Source organism: Lepidochelys kempii, chromosome 23 (assembly GCF_965140265.1).
Source record: "Lepidochelys kempii isolate rLepKem1 chromosome 23, rLepKem1.hap2, whole genome shotgun sequence".
NCBI lineage: Eukaryota > Metazoa > Chordata > Testudines > Cheloniidae > Lepidochelys > Lepidochelys kempii.
Genome location: NC_133278.1, coordinates 2,747,072 through 2,761,711, shown reverse-complemented (window position 1 = coordinate 2,761,711; position 14,640 = coordinate 2,747,072). Strand labels below are relative to the sequence as shown.

The 14,640-nt window shown below is 57.5% G+C and overlaps 1 protein-coding gene across 1 annotated transcript; it reads left to right on the top strand.

Annotated features, from left to right (window-relative positions):
• The first annotated feature begins 1,134 nt into the window (after window positions 1–1,134).
• LOC140901963 (ADP-ribosylation factor 6-like) lies at window positions 1,135–9,584 on the top strand. The gene is made up of 2 exons (XM_073321469.1): window positions 1,135–1,481; window positions 5,155–9,584. The coding sequence occupies exon 2, from the start codon at window positions 5,187–5,189 to the stop codon at window positions 5,712–5,714; it is 528 nt and encodes a 175-aa protein (XP_073177570.1). The 5' UTR covers window positions 1,135–1,481; window positions 5,155–5,186; the 3' UTR covers window positions 5,715–9,584.
• The last annotated feature ends 5,056 nt before the right edge of the window (window positions 9,585–14,640 follow it).

Here is a 14,640-nt window from a genome sequence, read left to right as displayed (position 1 = left end):
TTACAGCCTAGAGAAATGAGGTAAAGGAAGAATCACTATCCTTATCTTACAAGTGGGGAAATTGAGGCACCGGGCAATTCAGTGCACCGCCCAAGCACTAGTGTCATGCACAAGTAACTCGACCAAGAGTCTGCAGCTAGTTCAAGAGCCAGTCCCGCTGCCAGCGGAGAACTATTCCAAATGCTAGTGTCACACACACGACACACCCTGTCCCGAGCGTATAACTCGTCCAAAGGCTGGAGTCACACACCCGTCACAGGGTAGCTGGCTTGTAGCTGACTCACCCCCTCACCCTACCTCTGGTGTATGACGAGTCTCAATGTTCGTGTCACACACTTGCTCTGTAAGTGGCTGGAGCCTGAGCCCCACCCTGGTGTGTAACTCGTCCTTCTGCATGTCACATTCGACTTTCATTCATGCAAAGCCCCAGCCTCTCATGGGTCCTTTCTTTCTTTCGGTCGTTCTTTTTAATCAAGGGAAATACAGCTTAAAGGACAATGCAACACACACACAGGGGGGGCTACCCCGGAGGGGTGGGGGCTGAGCAGGGATGGTTTGGGCTCCCCCCAATCCCTCACCAATCCCCTAAAAATACTCCCTGCATTATTGCCACAAACCAAACAATATCCCAGCCTAACACATGCCAAGACTCTCCTTGCCACGGTCAGTAAGATGGGTGGTCTGGGGGGTACAACAAAATCAGGGCCCCATGAGCTGCTCGGAGTCTTAATCAATTGCTTATTGGCTTCAGCTGCTTCTGCTCATTGCCCCACACACACACGTCATGTCACCCAGCAGCCTTACACACACACACTCATGTATTCACCTAGCAGCCCTACACACACACAGGTGTGGGTGCATTAACCCAGCAGCCCGATGCACCCACACACTCGTGTATTCGCCCAGCAGCCCTACACACACAGACATACACACGTATTCACCTAGCAGCCCAGCAAATCCCCGATGCTCCCCGTTCTCTACAGGAAAACTGACCAGAAACCCCCCCCCCCCGCCCCCCATTAACCACCCTCGTCTGGGTGGAAACAGCGGGAAGGGGGGGGGGGGAAGAGGTCGGGTCCCTTTAAGAGCTCCGGAGCATGCGCACGGCTGTCAAAAGGGCGGGGCGCCCCCCCCCCCTTCCCCAGTCCGCGCCCTTTCCATTCCGGGACGCCCAGGCGGGCAGAGCGCGGCGCCGGCTGGAGGCAGAGGCCGGGACCGGAGAGCCGGAGCGGGGCCACACGGCGGCCGGTGGATCCTGCAGCCGGGGCCTCCCTGCAGCGCCCCCCCCCACCCCCGGATCCGCCGCGCCTCGGGGCCGGGGCGATGCCGAGCAGCCCGCGGGCGGCCGCGGCCGGGCAGCCCCGCTTTGGAACGTCGAGACGCTGAAAATTGTTACATCGCGTTCGGAAGTGGGAAGCGGCCACGACGCCGGGGCGCGGCGGAGCCCGCCGCGGGGAGCCGCTGACCTCCGCCCCGCTCGGGTGAGTGGGGCTGGGCGCGGCCGGGAACCGGAGTGGGGCTTGGGGCGGGGGTACCCCCTGGAAACCCCCTTCCGCTTCGCGTACCGAGGGGGTGGACCCCCCCGCCCCCCCCATATACAGTGCAGTGGGGGGGGGCGGGCGGGGGCGGGATATGCATTGATCGCTTAGTGAAAACCTAAATACCAGCCCTCGAATGGGGCGGGGGAGAAAACGATCAAATTAAAGGGTTTCCTTCCTCTTCCCCCCCCCCGCCGGCTTCTTGCTTTGAAAATACCCCCCCCACACACATTAAGGGGTGAGGCGGGGGGGGGGTGTGGAGGCGAGTGTGAACTTCTGATGGGCGCATGTGGTCGGGGGAGAGGGGAAGATTTGAACTCCAGTCTGACGGGGGAAGGCTTGAAACTTCTCACGGGTGGGGCTGGGGGGGGGGTTGAATTCAAGTTTGGAAGGGGAGGGGGAAGTGATCCGATTAAAGGGGTGTCCTGGTCTCTTCTTCTGCCCCCCCCCCTTCCCCCCTTGGTGTGAAATATTTTCCCAGCGCATCCCGGAGGAGGAACAGGCGTGTGTGTGCCCAAGGGTTGAAACTGCTTGGGTGGATCTGCGGGGTTTGAATTAAAACGGCCAGGAAGAGCCCTAGAAACGACTCCCTGTCCGGAAACAGCAGCACATGCACCCCCCCCCCACCCCACCCCCGGAAAAAACCCGAACTTGCTTGCTGTGGGTGGGGGCAGGAAGAAAGGGGAAGTGGTCGATTTTTTTTTCCTTCCAGTGCTGACTTGGGTGCCGGTAGCAACCAGCTGCTCTGCTGATTGGGGAGGGGATATGTTTTTTTCCTTTTCCCAACCAAATTCGGGGGGGGGGGGGTCCTGAGTCTCTCTCCTTGGCCTGGGTTTAAAATGTAGTCCCAGAGAGACTCTTGCTAGAATCAGTGATTTGTCTGAGTTTGCCGGCAGCACGGCGCACCTGTCCCCAGTTCTCTCCAGTGTCTTACTGGAGGTTTAAAAAAAATTAAATCCAGTCTTCCTCCAACCCTCGGCCCAGCTGTCCCGCTTGCTGGGGACAGAAGCTTCTGGGGGTGGGGGGGAAGCCACATGTGCAGAACTGGGCAGCCAGCCTTTTGAGCTCACTTTGCAGGGTGGAAGAGCTTGCTTGAGCCAGGGAACCTATAAAAGTTGGGTTGGGTCTGGCTTGACAGGTGGGTCGGGATTCCCTCTGGCCCCTTGTGGGGGCCATTTTGGAGCTCGCAAAGCAGGTCCCTTCTGCTGTACCATGCTGGGGGTGGGACAGTTGCTGGAGAGTTGGACCCTCATTGAGCAATTTCTGTGGCTCAAAGGTCAGGTCTACGCTTGAAATTTTTGCCAGTACAGCAAAATCAGCTAGCAGGGTTTGAAGGACTTTTTTAGACCAGCAAAAGCCCTAGTGTAGACACAGTTACGCTGCACCTCCCCCCCCCCCCCTGTGGTTGGTATGACTTATTTTGTTCAGGGGACTGGTATGCGTTCTACATGGGGTATGATAATCTATAGCTTTTATCGATCTAGAGCTTTTCATCAGCCCATCTCAAAGCCCTTTCTGAAAGAGGACGGTATCGTTATCCCTGTGTCAAGCTGGGGAAACTGAGGCACAGAGGAGGCAGCAACTCAGCAGGCCTGAGGCAGAGCCAGGAATACGTCGGGGGGTGGGGGGGAGGAGCAGATAAAGCTCAAGGACAGAGTTGGTACAAGAACGAATGGGGATAAACTGGCTGGGAGGAAATCCGAGGCTGGAAGTCAGAAGGTTTCTACCAATCAGAGTGAGGGGGGTGCTTTGGAAGAGCACCCCAGCAGGGGCTGTGGGGACAAACAACCTAACTGGCTTTCGGCTGGAATTTGAGCCGTTTATGGGTGGGATTCTGTGATGGGGCGACCGACAGTAAGACGGGAAAGGGACTCGGTGCCTTTCTTGACTGGGTTCCTACGGGTCCCCATGCAGGGAAGAGGGGGTTTGGAGGGGCCATGCTGGGGGACCTCAACAAACTTGCCTCAGTTTCACGAAGCCAGTTAAATTGGGAGCAGCCCCCTGGGCAGGTACTCGGATTTCAGGTGCTGAGTAACAGCTTAGTTAGGGGCTTGCCTAAAGCTATTTCTGATGGCCTGATTTCGGTTCAAGGCAAACAAGGGACAGGGGCCCGCTAAACCAAAATAAGATGCTCTTAAAGTGTCGTGAGAGTCGCCCACATGGGAGGTGAAGGGGAGGGGGGTGTCCCGTTAAACCAGTTTAACGAAAAGGGTGCAGATTGGTGTGGCGTCAAGGTGGAATTTTGAGACACTGAGATTGCTACTGTGTGTTCTGACCTTCTGGAGGTAATTGGGCTCAGAGTTTGTTGCCTTCCTACCCCGGTTCCTTTTTGGTGAAAGGAGTCTTTCACCTCCCATAGCTTGGGAAGGACAGACGGACGAGGAGAAGAACTGTTCGGGGTGGGACAAAGGGGGGCCAGATGCCGGCTGGAGCTGCTGTGCCCTGGGGGTGAGGCAGCCCAGCCCAGATGATGGGTATTTTCCATCTCCTGGAAACTTTCCCTCGAGTTTGACCTTCAAGGCTGCTCTGGGCTTGTTCTCTGTCTAATCAGATGCTGGCTTAGCAGGATCCCATGTGGGGAGGGAGGCTCTGCTCCCCAGGGACTTTGTGGAGAAATTGGCCCCTTCCCCTAGGGTAGCAATGAACAGCTGGTGTTAGGAGCTGCCCTGCCTGTACTTCTGGGGTAATCCTGGCTTCTTTGCAGCAAGGCCAAACCGCCGCTGATTTCAGTGTGAGCAAGTGCTTAAATTCCTCTTGAGGATCTGGGCCAGAGACCTCAGTAATGGTGTGACATTTCCCCAAGCTTTTGCGTTTGGCTAAACTAGTTACAGGTCTGCTTCTGTCCTCAGAGGTGTGGGATCCATTCCTGGTTTGCTGTTAATATCTGGCTCCTTATGAGGAGTGGTGGTGAGGATGGGGGTGGCTCAGGACTCCTGGGTTCCGCTCCTAGGAGAGGAGGGATTGGGAGTCAGGACTCCTGGGTTCCGCTCCTAGGAGAGGAGGGATTGGGAGTCAGGACTCCTGGCTTTTATTCCCAGCTTTGGGAGGGGAGTGAGGGCTAGAGGTTGGAACAGGGGACTGGGAGGTGGGACTGTAGGAACAAGACCTTGATTGTTGTGTGACCTGCTGTGTCCTCTCTGCCTCTGGTTTTGCCCACCTGTGGAATGGGGGAGGAGTTAAAGAGCTTTGAGATCCTCTGTGATCCAGGTGGGCGAAATGTTACTATGCTAGACCAAGCCTGAATGCTTTGGAGGGCCTCGGTTTCTGTGTTAGATTCATGGCTACCAGTAGCACCTAGGTGCTGTGACGTATTGGCCTGCTTCTTCCTCTGCCCCAAGGAGCTTCCCATTTAAGCAGACAAAGGGTGGGGAGACAGTGTTTTCCCCATTTTACAGATGGGCAAGACTGAGGCCTTGAGAGCTCAAGTGGGAATTGGTGGCAGGGCTGGGATATGAGCCCAGATCTCCTGCATCCCGGCCCATCCACCTTCTGAGTACTGGTGCCTTGCAGTGACCTGCCTCGGGGTGGGGTGGGGTGGAGTGCAGGAAGGGGGCCCGAGGCTAGGCAGATCACAGGCCCTTGCCTTGCACTTCATCTCTCTGTGTTCCTTCTCCAGCCTTGTATGGACTTTGCTGCTTGCCTGCAGCCATGGGGAAAATGCTGTCCAAGATTTTCGGCAATAAGGAGATGCGGATTCTGATGCTAGGGCTGGATGCAGCCGGCAAGACCACCATCCTTTACAAGCTGAAGCTGGGCCAGTCGGTCACCACTATCCCCACCGTGGGCTTCAACGTGGAGACGGTGACCTACAAGAATGTCAAGTTCAACGTCTGGGACGTGGGGGGCCAGGACAAGATCCGGCCCCTCTGGAGACATTACTACACAGGTACCCAGGGGCTCATCTTCGTGGTGGACTGCGCCGATCGCGACCGGATCGACGAAGGCCGGCAGGAGCTGCACCGCATCATCAACGACCGGGAGATGCGTGACGCCATCATCCTCATCTTCGCCAACAAGCAGGACCTGCCCGATGCCATGAAGCCCCACGAAATCCAGGAGAAATTGGGACTGACGCGTATTAGGGACAGGAATTGGTATGTCCAGCCCTCGTGCGCGACGTCCGGGGAAGGACTCTGCGAAGGTCTGATGTGGCTGACGTCCAATTACAAATCCTAATCCTGGCTTTTTGTACCCGAGCCCGCGCACGAGTCTCTAACCAATGAAACTTTATTTCCCCATCCCCACCCCATAACCCCATCCTCCCCCACTTGTCTGTTTCTCTCTCTCTCTCTGTCTCAGAATTGCTGGTGGGGTGGGATTGGATCCCTGCTATGGTACCTTGGCACCCGCCCTCTAAAATGGGGGGGCCTGGGGTGTTGTGAATGCTGCGGGCTTGGGGGGGAGGTGGCTCTTTAGATCTGAATGCAAGCCAGTTTTTTTTCTCGTTTCTGATTGTAAATCCTGTAGTTTTATTATTTAATTGGGAAGCAGGGGATGGGTGTAGACTCTCTCCTTCTCCTCCCCCGCAGCTATGTTAACAGGGGCAGATCATCTGGTGCTATTGGGGTGCCCTCGACAGCAGCCCTTCTCACCTGTGGTTCACAGAATCCATCCCGTTCCTTATGTCCTGGTGGTCTGCAGAACCAACTGGGGGGCGGTGGGAGTGTTGGAGATCTCTCATACTAGGCACTTAAGATTTTTGCATTGGAGTGGCAGGTTCATGGGAGCAGCTTATGGGGGTCCCCCGTCCAGCTGCCCAATAATCCACGAATATAAGAATGTCCTTGCCTGTTGGGAGTGACAGCTGCGTGCCCTGATCAAACTCAATCTTGGATGATCCTTATTTATCCCCCTGCCCTGCCATTCTTCTCTGCCAGTGACCCAGCCCGGGTGAGGTGTGAGGGCTGTCCCACGTGTGGGAGGGGACTGGGCCGTGCACGCCTTGGTGACTAGCTTACCCTGGCAGGAGGAGAGCTGGCGTCCTAGGGAGACGCAAACACGCCCACATGTCTCCACCCAAACCAGTTTCCCCAGCACGTGGGTGGTGGGAATCAAAGAGCCCATTCATCAGAGCCGCCGTAGAGGAGTGGCTCTCCCCTGAATCCTGGGGCTACCTGTCCTTGCTGGCTTACATTCCTGTTTGTGGGGAATGCGGCCACGGGGCTGGTGGAAATCCAGGGGGCGTCCGTCTCCTGGGATGTCAGTGGGCCTTGGATCAGGCCCAGCTGGGATCGTAGTTAACCTGTGGGTGTGGCCGCACCCCTTCCCTGGGACTCCTCCAAAGCTCTGTCCTTTGCTGAGCTGCAGGCTGGGACCTGGGTGGGGTGAGGCAGGGGGTTCCCTGGTAAATGCCTCGCGTCCATCTCCTCCCCCCCCAGCTTATCAATTGGGGTACAGGTTTCCCCCTGCATTGGCTCCAGGCCATCTGCCCATAGAGGCCTCCCAGTCTGTGACCAGGCCAGGCATGGGCTGCCAATACCCCAAGGATCTGCTGAAGCCAAGCAAGGGGGTCCTGATGGGAATGTTTGGGGGAAGGGACCCCTTTAGTCTCTGGGATATGACTTCGCTTCCTATTGGTGGGGTATTCCCAGGGCAAAGGGATGGGGGGGCCAGTGTGTTTAGAGAGAGGACCCCACCACATTGGGGGGGGGCCCCATGGCTAGGGAAAGTCCTGTTCCCAGTTTCTGCTGGGAGGAGTGGAAGTGGCACTGGCTTGCAGCTGTTGGCCCAGCCCCTCTTCCTATGGGGTGACAGGCTCTGCCCCCCAGCTCCTCCCCGCTCTGTCCTCTTAGCATCCTCCTCCAATGCCCACAAGGTGGCAGGGGCTGTTGCCAAGGAAACTGCATCCAGCAGAGGCTGATGATCCTGGTGGAAGGGGAGGAGCAATGGGGGGGGGGGGTAGCACCGTTTGGTGGGAGCCCTGCCCTTCCTTGGAGGGAGGGTGCAAAGCGGCCATGCCAAACTGGAGCTGTTCCCCTTCCCTCTTAACCCTCACACACACAGCGCTTCCCCCTTGGGGCCCCCTCTGATTTCAGGCGGCTCGCGCCCAGCCCCTGGTTCGTGGGCCTTTTTCTCGCTCGTCGGGGAGGCGGGCAAGGCAAAGCTGCCACCTTGCGAAACCTGCTAGACAAGGGAGTGGATTAAACTCCCTTTTTCCTCCCCTGCGTGGGTGCTGCTCCAACCGAACCCAGTGCTGGAATGAGTTTTGCCTGGCCTCTGCCTGCCCCGCCCGAGGCCTGTTCGCACCCCACCCTTTCCGCCTGCCACACACATCCACTAAGATGTGCCGTCCCATCCTGCCAAGATCCAGCTGCTGGGGCTTTGAGCAGGGACTGGTCTGGGAAGGAGTCTCCCTAGAGCCATGTCCTCACATCCCCTCCTTATTTCTGAGTCCTGGGGGCAACGCTTGAGGGAAATCCCACACTCCCATCCCTGCAGCCGGGCTCCCAACCTACTCCCTGGGCATGCCCCCCTGGGAGAGAATGAATCATAACTAGGAAAAGGGGCAGTGCCTTCCCCCCTCAGGTGTCCGAGTGTCTAATTACCGAGGAGTCAACGCCCCTTTTTGTTGCAAGCCGGCTCCTGGCAGCCCCGGTGCCACCCACTCTGCAAATGCCGCCTCTCCCCGGGGCTTGGCCTTGTAAACTTTGTCCCTGCCTCTCGCTCGAACCCGGCTCGGCCGTGCGGAGCAGGGCACAGGACGTGCCCTGACTCCGAGGGGAGACTAGCCGGTGTCCTGATGCTGCCTCTGTCCTTAAGCCTTCCAGCATTACCTTTCTTGGCGGGGGCACTTGCCCTGTGGACTAGCCCTTAAAGGTGCAGGTGTGCCAATTCCCCCCCCCATCTGACGCACGTTTTGGCTGGCGAGAAACCCCGTGATGCGGTAGAAGCGAGGCACAGGGCAGTGCCGGTTCCATCACAGGGCTAGAGGCGAGTGGGTGATGGGCAGATTTAGGAGCAGATTTCCTCGAACATTCCAGTTTGGTACATGTCTCTTTCCTTTTGCTTCCCCCCCACCCCCTTCCAAAATTCCCCCTCTGGCACAGGGGGCCCAGTTTGCTCCTGCTCCCTGCTGAAATGAAGCTGGAATTGATGAGACTGCGGCTCTTGTTTATTGTTTACTGCGGGACAGCTGTGATTCTTTGGGCAGGCTCCTCTTCCTGCAGAAAATAGAAACGGGCTCGGGTTTTTTCCCCCCCTTCCACCCCCCTGCTCCTGCATCTTGTACAGGGTGAGCAGGCCAAAGCACTTAAGTCTGGGCATGCGTCTGGCACAAGCAGCTTCTACCGTAGGGGTGGCTGCAGAGCATGAGTCCCATGTACTCTTCCTCCAAACTCAGCTGATCGGCCATGTTAACGGTCCGTGCCGGCTTTCCCAGCCTGCATTCCCGAGGCACAACCCTCGCTGCGTGGGGGGGGGCCGCACCGGCCCTAGGGCTTTAGCAGAAGCTGCTGCTGCAAGGGGGCGTCCTAGGGCTGTTTCCGCTCCCTGGAGCGGGCTGAGCTGGGGCTGTGAAATAAGCGTCTCCTCATTACACAGATGTTCATCTCAAGAGCGTACGCTGGTGTGGGAGCTGATCCTGCTGCGCGGTGGGTGGCCGCCTCCGTAATCCTGCGTCAGGTTTGGTTCTGATCCAGAGTTGGTGGAGTGTTTACCTTCCCTGTGTGAAGTGGGGCTGTCTAAAACCTTCCTCCTGAAGGGGAGAGAATTGGAGACTCTTGTGCCTTTACTGGAGTACCACTGTTGCGAAAAGGAAAACGAAGGTACTTTAAGAGCCAGCTGTAAGATGTGCTGGAAACCCCTGGGGGCTGTAATCTACTTGGGGAGATGCTACACAGGGGAAGTATTCTCTACTGTACATGTAACCTGGGAAGATTTAGCATTTCCCATTTTTCGTTGGTAAATTTCTCCCTGCAGCCAGAGGAGGCTGCAAGTGCAGTGTGTTTCAAAGGGCTCATGACATTCAAACTGTGTGAGGGGTTTTTTTTAAGGGGTTTTTTTTCTTTCTAATCTTTATGCAAATGAAAATCTTTTTTAAAAATCGTATTGGCTGCCGTCCTGTGCTTTATTTCTCACTTTCATGCAGAGATTTCCCTCTATAAAAGGGCCTGGTTTTTTATTCCCTCCCCACAAGTGTCTCTAACAAGGCAGCATGGGACAGTGGTTAGAGCTCTGGACAGGGCCACTGCAGTTCGGGGTCTGTTTCCGGCTCTGTCACTTTGACCGCTTTCCCCGCTGGCCGCTGGAGTTTCTTCACCTGTTTAAAAGGGGGCTGTGACCCGTCTCTTGTAAAGCACGGTGGGATCCGGGGGCTGAAAAGGGCCATGTCACAGCTAAGCCCAACGCTGCCATAGCAGCGCTCTGTGGTTCTCAAACGAAGGCCTGAGCCCAATGTCCTATGCCTTGCGGAGGGGCTGGCACTGGGTGGAGTTGGGGGTACAAAACGACGGCCTCAGAATGGGGGTGATTTTGCAAGGGTGCAGCAGGTGCAAAGCATCAGTGAACCAGGCCCAAGGTTTCAGAGCAAGCATGGTTGGTTAAGCATCCCTTCTTTTTAAGATGACGGGACCCCTGGGTACCTACAGGGCCTGTGGGGTCAAGCAGGCCCCCGAAAGGTGGGCTCTGAGCGCAGTTCTGTCCCCGTATGGCTCCCCCTTCTCTGGCTCGGTTTGCTGAGCTGGGGCTGAGGTTCTCACAGCGTGCTGCGGGGGGCCAGTTGGAAGCACTGAGTGGCTGGTGTCTTACTGAGCATTTCGGTTCCTCTTTTGAGAGGCGAAGCTTGGCTGTGACTCGGGAGTGGAAGCAGGCGCAGGAGGTGTTGGAGGCAGCTGATCTCATTGCACCAACGTCTGGGCACTCATGTGACACCCCTCCCCCCCCCCGCACCTAACCCACTAAGCCAACCACCTCCTCTCTGTACAGCGGGTCCTTCTGCTTTTCACTGCCTCGCTTGTTTCCTGCAGAACTACTGAGCAGGGACCTAGAAGTCAGGACTCCTGGGTTCCAGGCTCAGCTCTCAAGTAGGGGTTTGATCTTGGAGTTTGCGGCCCCTCTCGCTGCCAACCCAACCTGGGGGAGGGGCTCAAGAAATTCTCAAAAGCAGGCTTGGGCCCTTTTGAAAACCGAGCTATACTTTCCCTCTTTGCTAGGTGGGCTCCTCTGTGTTCTAGAGGGGGTGGGGGAAGAGGGGAACTGCTCCCTCTGTGCATAAGGAGTGGGACAGAAATCTAAGCCAATCCTTGGGGGCTGTTTTGAAAATGGGGAAACAGGTCAAGTGACTTGCCTAAAGTGAGAGAGTCCATGGAAGGGCTGGGAACAACCCAGGAGTCCTAGCTCCCAGCCCCCAGCTCCTCTAACCACTAGACCCCACTGTATTCTCAAAGCTGGGAATAGACCCAGGACTCCTGGGTTCTATCAGCCCCTTGCTCTATCCATTAGACTCCATTCCCCCATTTTTAGCATTGCAACCCTGCCCTGGTTTTGGGCCCAACCTGAGTATGAATATTTAGGTTGTTTCTTGAATCTCTCTCATTTGCACCCCTCATATCCCCATGCGTGGGGTTATGCAGCAGTAGGGAGCATTATCCTGGGCTGAGTGGGGAAGGCCAGTGCAGGGGAGCTGCTTGAGGCCATGCTGTTCCAGGCCAATGAGAGATCAAACCTTTTAGACCCAAACTCCCCTTCCACCTGCACCCCACCACACAGGTCCATGAAGGAGAGAGGCAGGTCTCCGCGCTGGCAAAAGCCTTCAGCTTGGTGACGGGACAGGCTTTGCCAGGGCCTGGGAGCAGAGCCCTGCATTGTGCCCCCCCCCTCCCCCACTTCCCTCCATTGATGGCAGTCTGAGTCTGAGCTGTCCAAGGTAGGGAGTGCCTCACAATGGACAGATGTCCCCCGGAAGTAGGGAATGTCTGCAATCAAGGACCCATGGCTGGCCCAGGCGCTGGGATTGGGAGCCATGGGTTTTTTTTATGGCAGCATAGACATGCCCGTAGACTTCTAAGGCCAGAAGGCAACATAAGGGCATCTTCAGCCTATGTGCGACTGGAGAATTTCACCCTGGTTTCTCTGGGCCAGGCCCATGCTCTTCCAGACACGCCACTCTGGATCTGAAGATGTCAAGAGACCGCATCCGGCTCTCCCTTTGGGGGTTGGTTCTTGGGGTTAATTGCCCACGCTCTTCAAAACCAGTGCCTTGTTGGGTCTGGCTTTGGGCCTTTCTCTGCTAGATTAAGGAGGTCTTTAGTAGCTGCTGCGTTCCCCCTGGGAAGGTACTTGAGTCCCTGCTCCATCATCCCTCTTAAGGCGGGAGAAGGGAGGCCCCAGGGATCAGCAAGGGGCCCAGGTTCACACAGGAAGTTTGGGGCTGAGCTGGGAATTGGGAACCCAGCTGTTCCCACTCCCCGTCTTGGGGGCTTTCGACTGTCCTTCCTCCCCTCCTGAACTCTGGCCTGGGTGCTACAGGAAGGGATGCTTCGTGCCCACAGCGGGTCTGCCCTTAACATCTCTGAAGCTGCTGCCCAGTGACCACTCTGAGGCAGTCAGCACAGGGGGCAGCTTTCGGGAGGGAGACGTTCCTCCACCAGGACCAAGGCTGAGACCTTCCAACTCACTCCACTTGGGAGACCGAACGGCCTCAGGTGAGAATGTTTGGTCCCTCCTAGCCCGGAGTGGGATTTGAACCGGAGAAGGTTCTGTAACCCGCTGCCCCACCTCTCAGCCTCCCGCCTGCCATCCCCTTGCCACTTGACCGAGATCCTCTCTACAGGCGCCAAGGCGGGCACTGTGTGCTTTGCACGCCTGGGACGGGTGCAGCTCGGAGCTGCACGGGGGGCTGTCGGCAGCGTGCCCCACTGGGAGATGGTGGAAAGGGGAAAGCTGGCAGGTGGGAGGGGTAAGCCAAGGCCCCCGCTCGCTGGAAGTGAGTTGCAGCAGCCTGGGCCGAGCAAGCCGCTGCGTTTCCTGGGCTGAGCCAGCTGGTACCTCTGCGCTCATCCGCTTCCTGTCTCTGCGGTTAGCCAGCCGGGGCGCTCTCCCCGGAGGAGCCCTCTGTCTATTGTGTTCACATCTTTGGATCCAAACGGCACATCTGGGGGTGGGGACTGTGGTCTGTTAAAGCCGCCAAGCTGCAGTCGCTGAATTGAGACCGGACAACTCATTTCACCTGTGCCTCCCGTTCTTCATGCACTTGGGTTCTGCTGCACAAACAGCCCTGGAGAACGAGGGGCTCTGTGTACCCCCCACATAGGTACAGCACAGGTCTGCCCCCCCAAATCATTACCCCCAGCCAGTTGCCCAGCAGGCTCGGTCTCTGGGGTCCTGGTTACTCCTGGCCCTCCCTGCTGGGATGTGTGGGGTGCTGGGGGGGCTGCTCCACCGGGAACGAGACTCAAACCTAGCAGCCTGCTCCACACGAATCACTGGATGTTGGATAGTCATTGACTTTGCTAATATAGGTTAGATTAGAGCCAGTCCCTTGTGGGGAAGGCCCCCTATCCCGTTTCCTGTTCCACCAAGCCTGCCAGTCCCCCCTACCTGGGCCTGGATTGGAGGTGAAAAGCCTTGTACCCCATTCCTTGACCTTCCTGAGCTCACCAGTCCCCCTGATCTGGGGCGGGATTCGAACCAGTGCCCCCTAAAGGGGAAAGGCCCCATATCCCATTCCTTGACCCCCAGTCCCCCTTTTGTTCCCTATTTGTAACAGCCCTCCCCCCTTTTTGTTTTTGTTTTGCTCCAGTTTAAACGGCAGCCTGGCAGGCCCCCTCCAGCGATCCTCCTTCCCCCTTTTGTCTTTCAAGCATTCTCGGGTTGCGGCTGCCTGCCGCGAGGGCCGACGCCCTTCGCCGTGTCTGCAGGACGCCCTCCCAAGTGAAGGCTGCTCCAAGACCGACTGGTGAATAGGGGCCGCCCTTCCCCACGGCCACTCGTGCGGTTATCACGTTCGCTCTGGCCCCAGCTTCTCTTCCCAGAAGATCTAGAGCTGAGGGGGCGACCGATTACGTAGGCTCAGGGTGGGGAATGGCTCTGGTTCCTCAGGCCCTCTTGGTCAGAAGGGGCCATTGTGATCATCTGGTCTGACCTCCTGCCCCTTGCAGGCCACAGAACCTCCCCCACCCACTCCTGTAACAGAGCCCTGACCTCTGGCTGAGTTTCGGACGTCCTCGAGTGACCGAGAATCTGCCATTTACGCTCGTTTAAACCCTCCCGTGCCCCGGAGCCGGCTTCTGCAGGGGAAGCGTGAGTTCGCACCCCCCCATTAGCAGAATCTTCTCCGCTGGGTTTGCCTGCCCCCCGCCCGCACCCCCACTGCTGCCTTTTCAGATGCTGGGCAAGGCTTGGAAAGTCCTCTCGCCGCACGCCACCGAGCAGGGCGGCTTTGGGAAGCAGCGGGGGGCGTCCTTCCTCACCGTGGGACCCTGGGCTTTGTAGGACTGAGTGCTCGAAGCTTCCCGCTGGCCTACCCGCCACGCTCCCCTAGCCTGCTTTTCTGGCCCCGCGTTAGAAACGTCTCCCCTGCAAACTAAGCCCAGGGTTAGTCGGATTCAAGTTAGCAGCTTCTGTGTGTGTTAACCTAGGGCCTGAGCGTCTTGCCCGTGCTTGTGACCAGGTTAGGACGCGTTGAACCCTGCGGCACCAGCGTCCACACTGCATTACGTCAGCCTGAGTCCAATCAGCTGAATCCCAAACCTCCTGTGTTTGTGGTGTAGGGTGGGCAACCTTGACTGGCCAGAGGGCCTACCAGAGTCCGGGGAGGGGGGCTGCGTCTACACTGCAAAGCAACAGGGCTTGAGCCCTGGGTTGGGGCTTGACTCCGGCTCAGATGCTCTGGCCCTATGGGGTCCTGGGACCCGGGACCAGTGCAATTTGTGCGTAGGCAGAAGTGGGGTGAAGCTTGAGCCCGAGTTTGAACCTGGGGCTTATGTTGCAGTATAGATGATCCCAGCAGGTGGAAAGCTGCATGGCCAGATGCAGAATGGGCAGCTCCTACCCAGGAGGCAGGCTCGTTTGCTTCTTGGCCATTGTGCCGAAGTTGCCAGTCAAGGGGCTGCCGAGCACCAACGGGGAGGGGAGGGAATCGGGGGGGGGGGCACTTGTGCCAGGG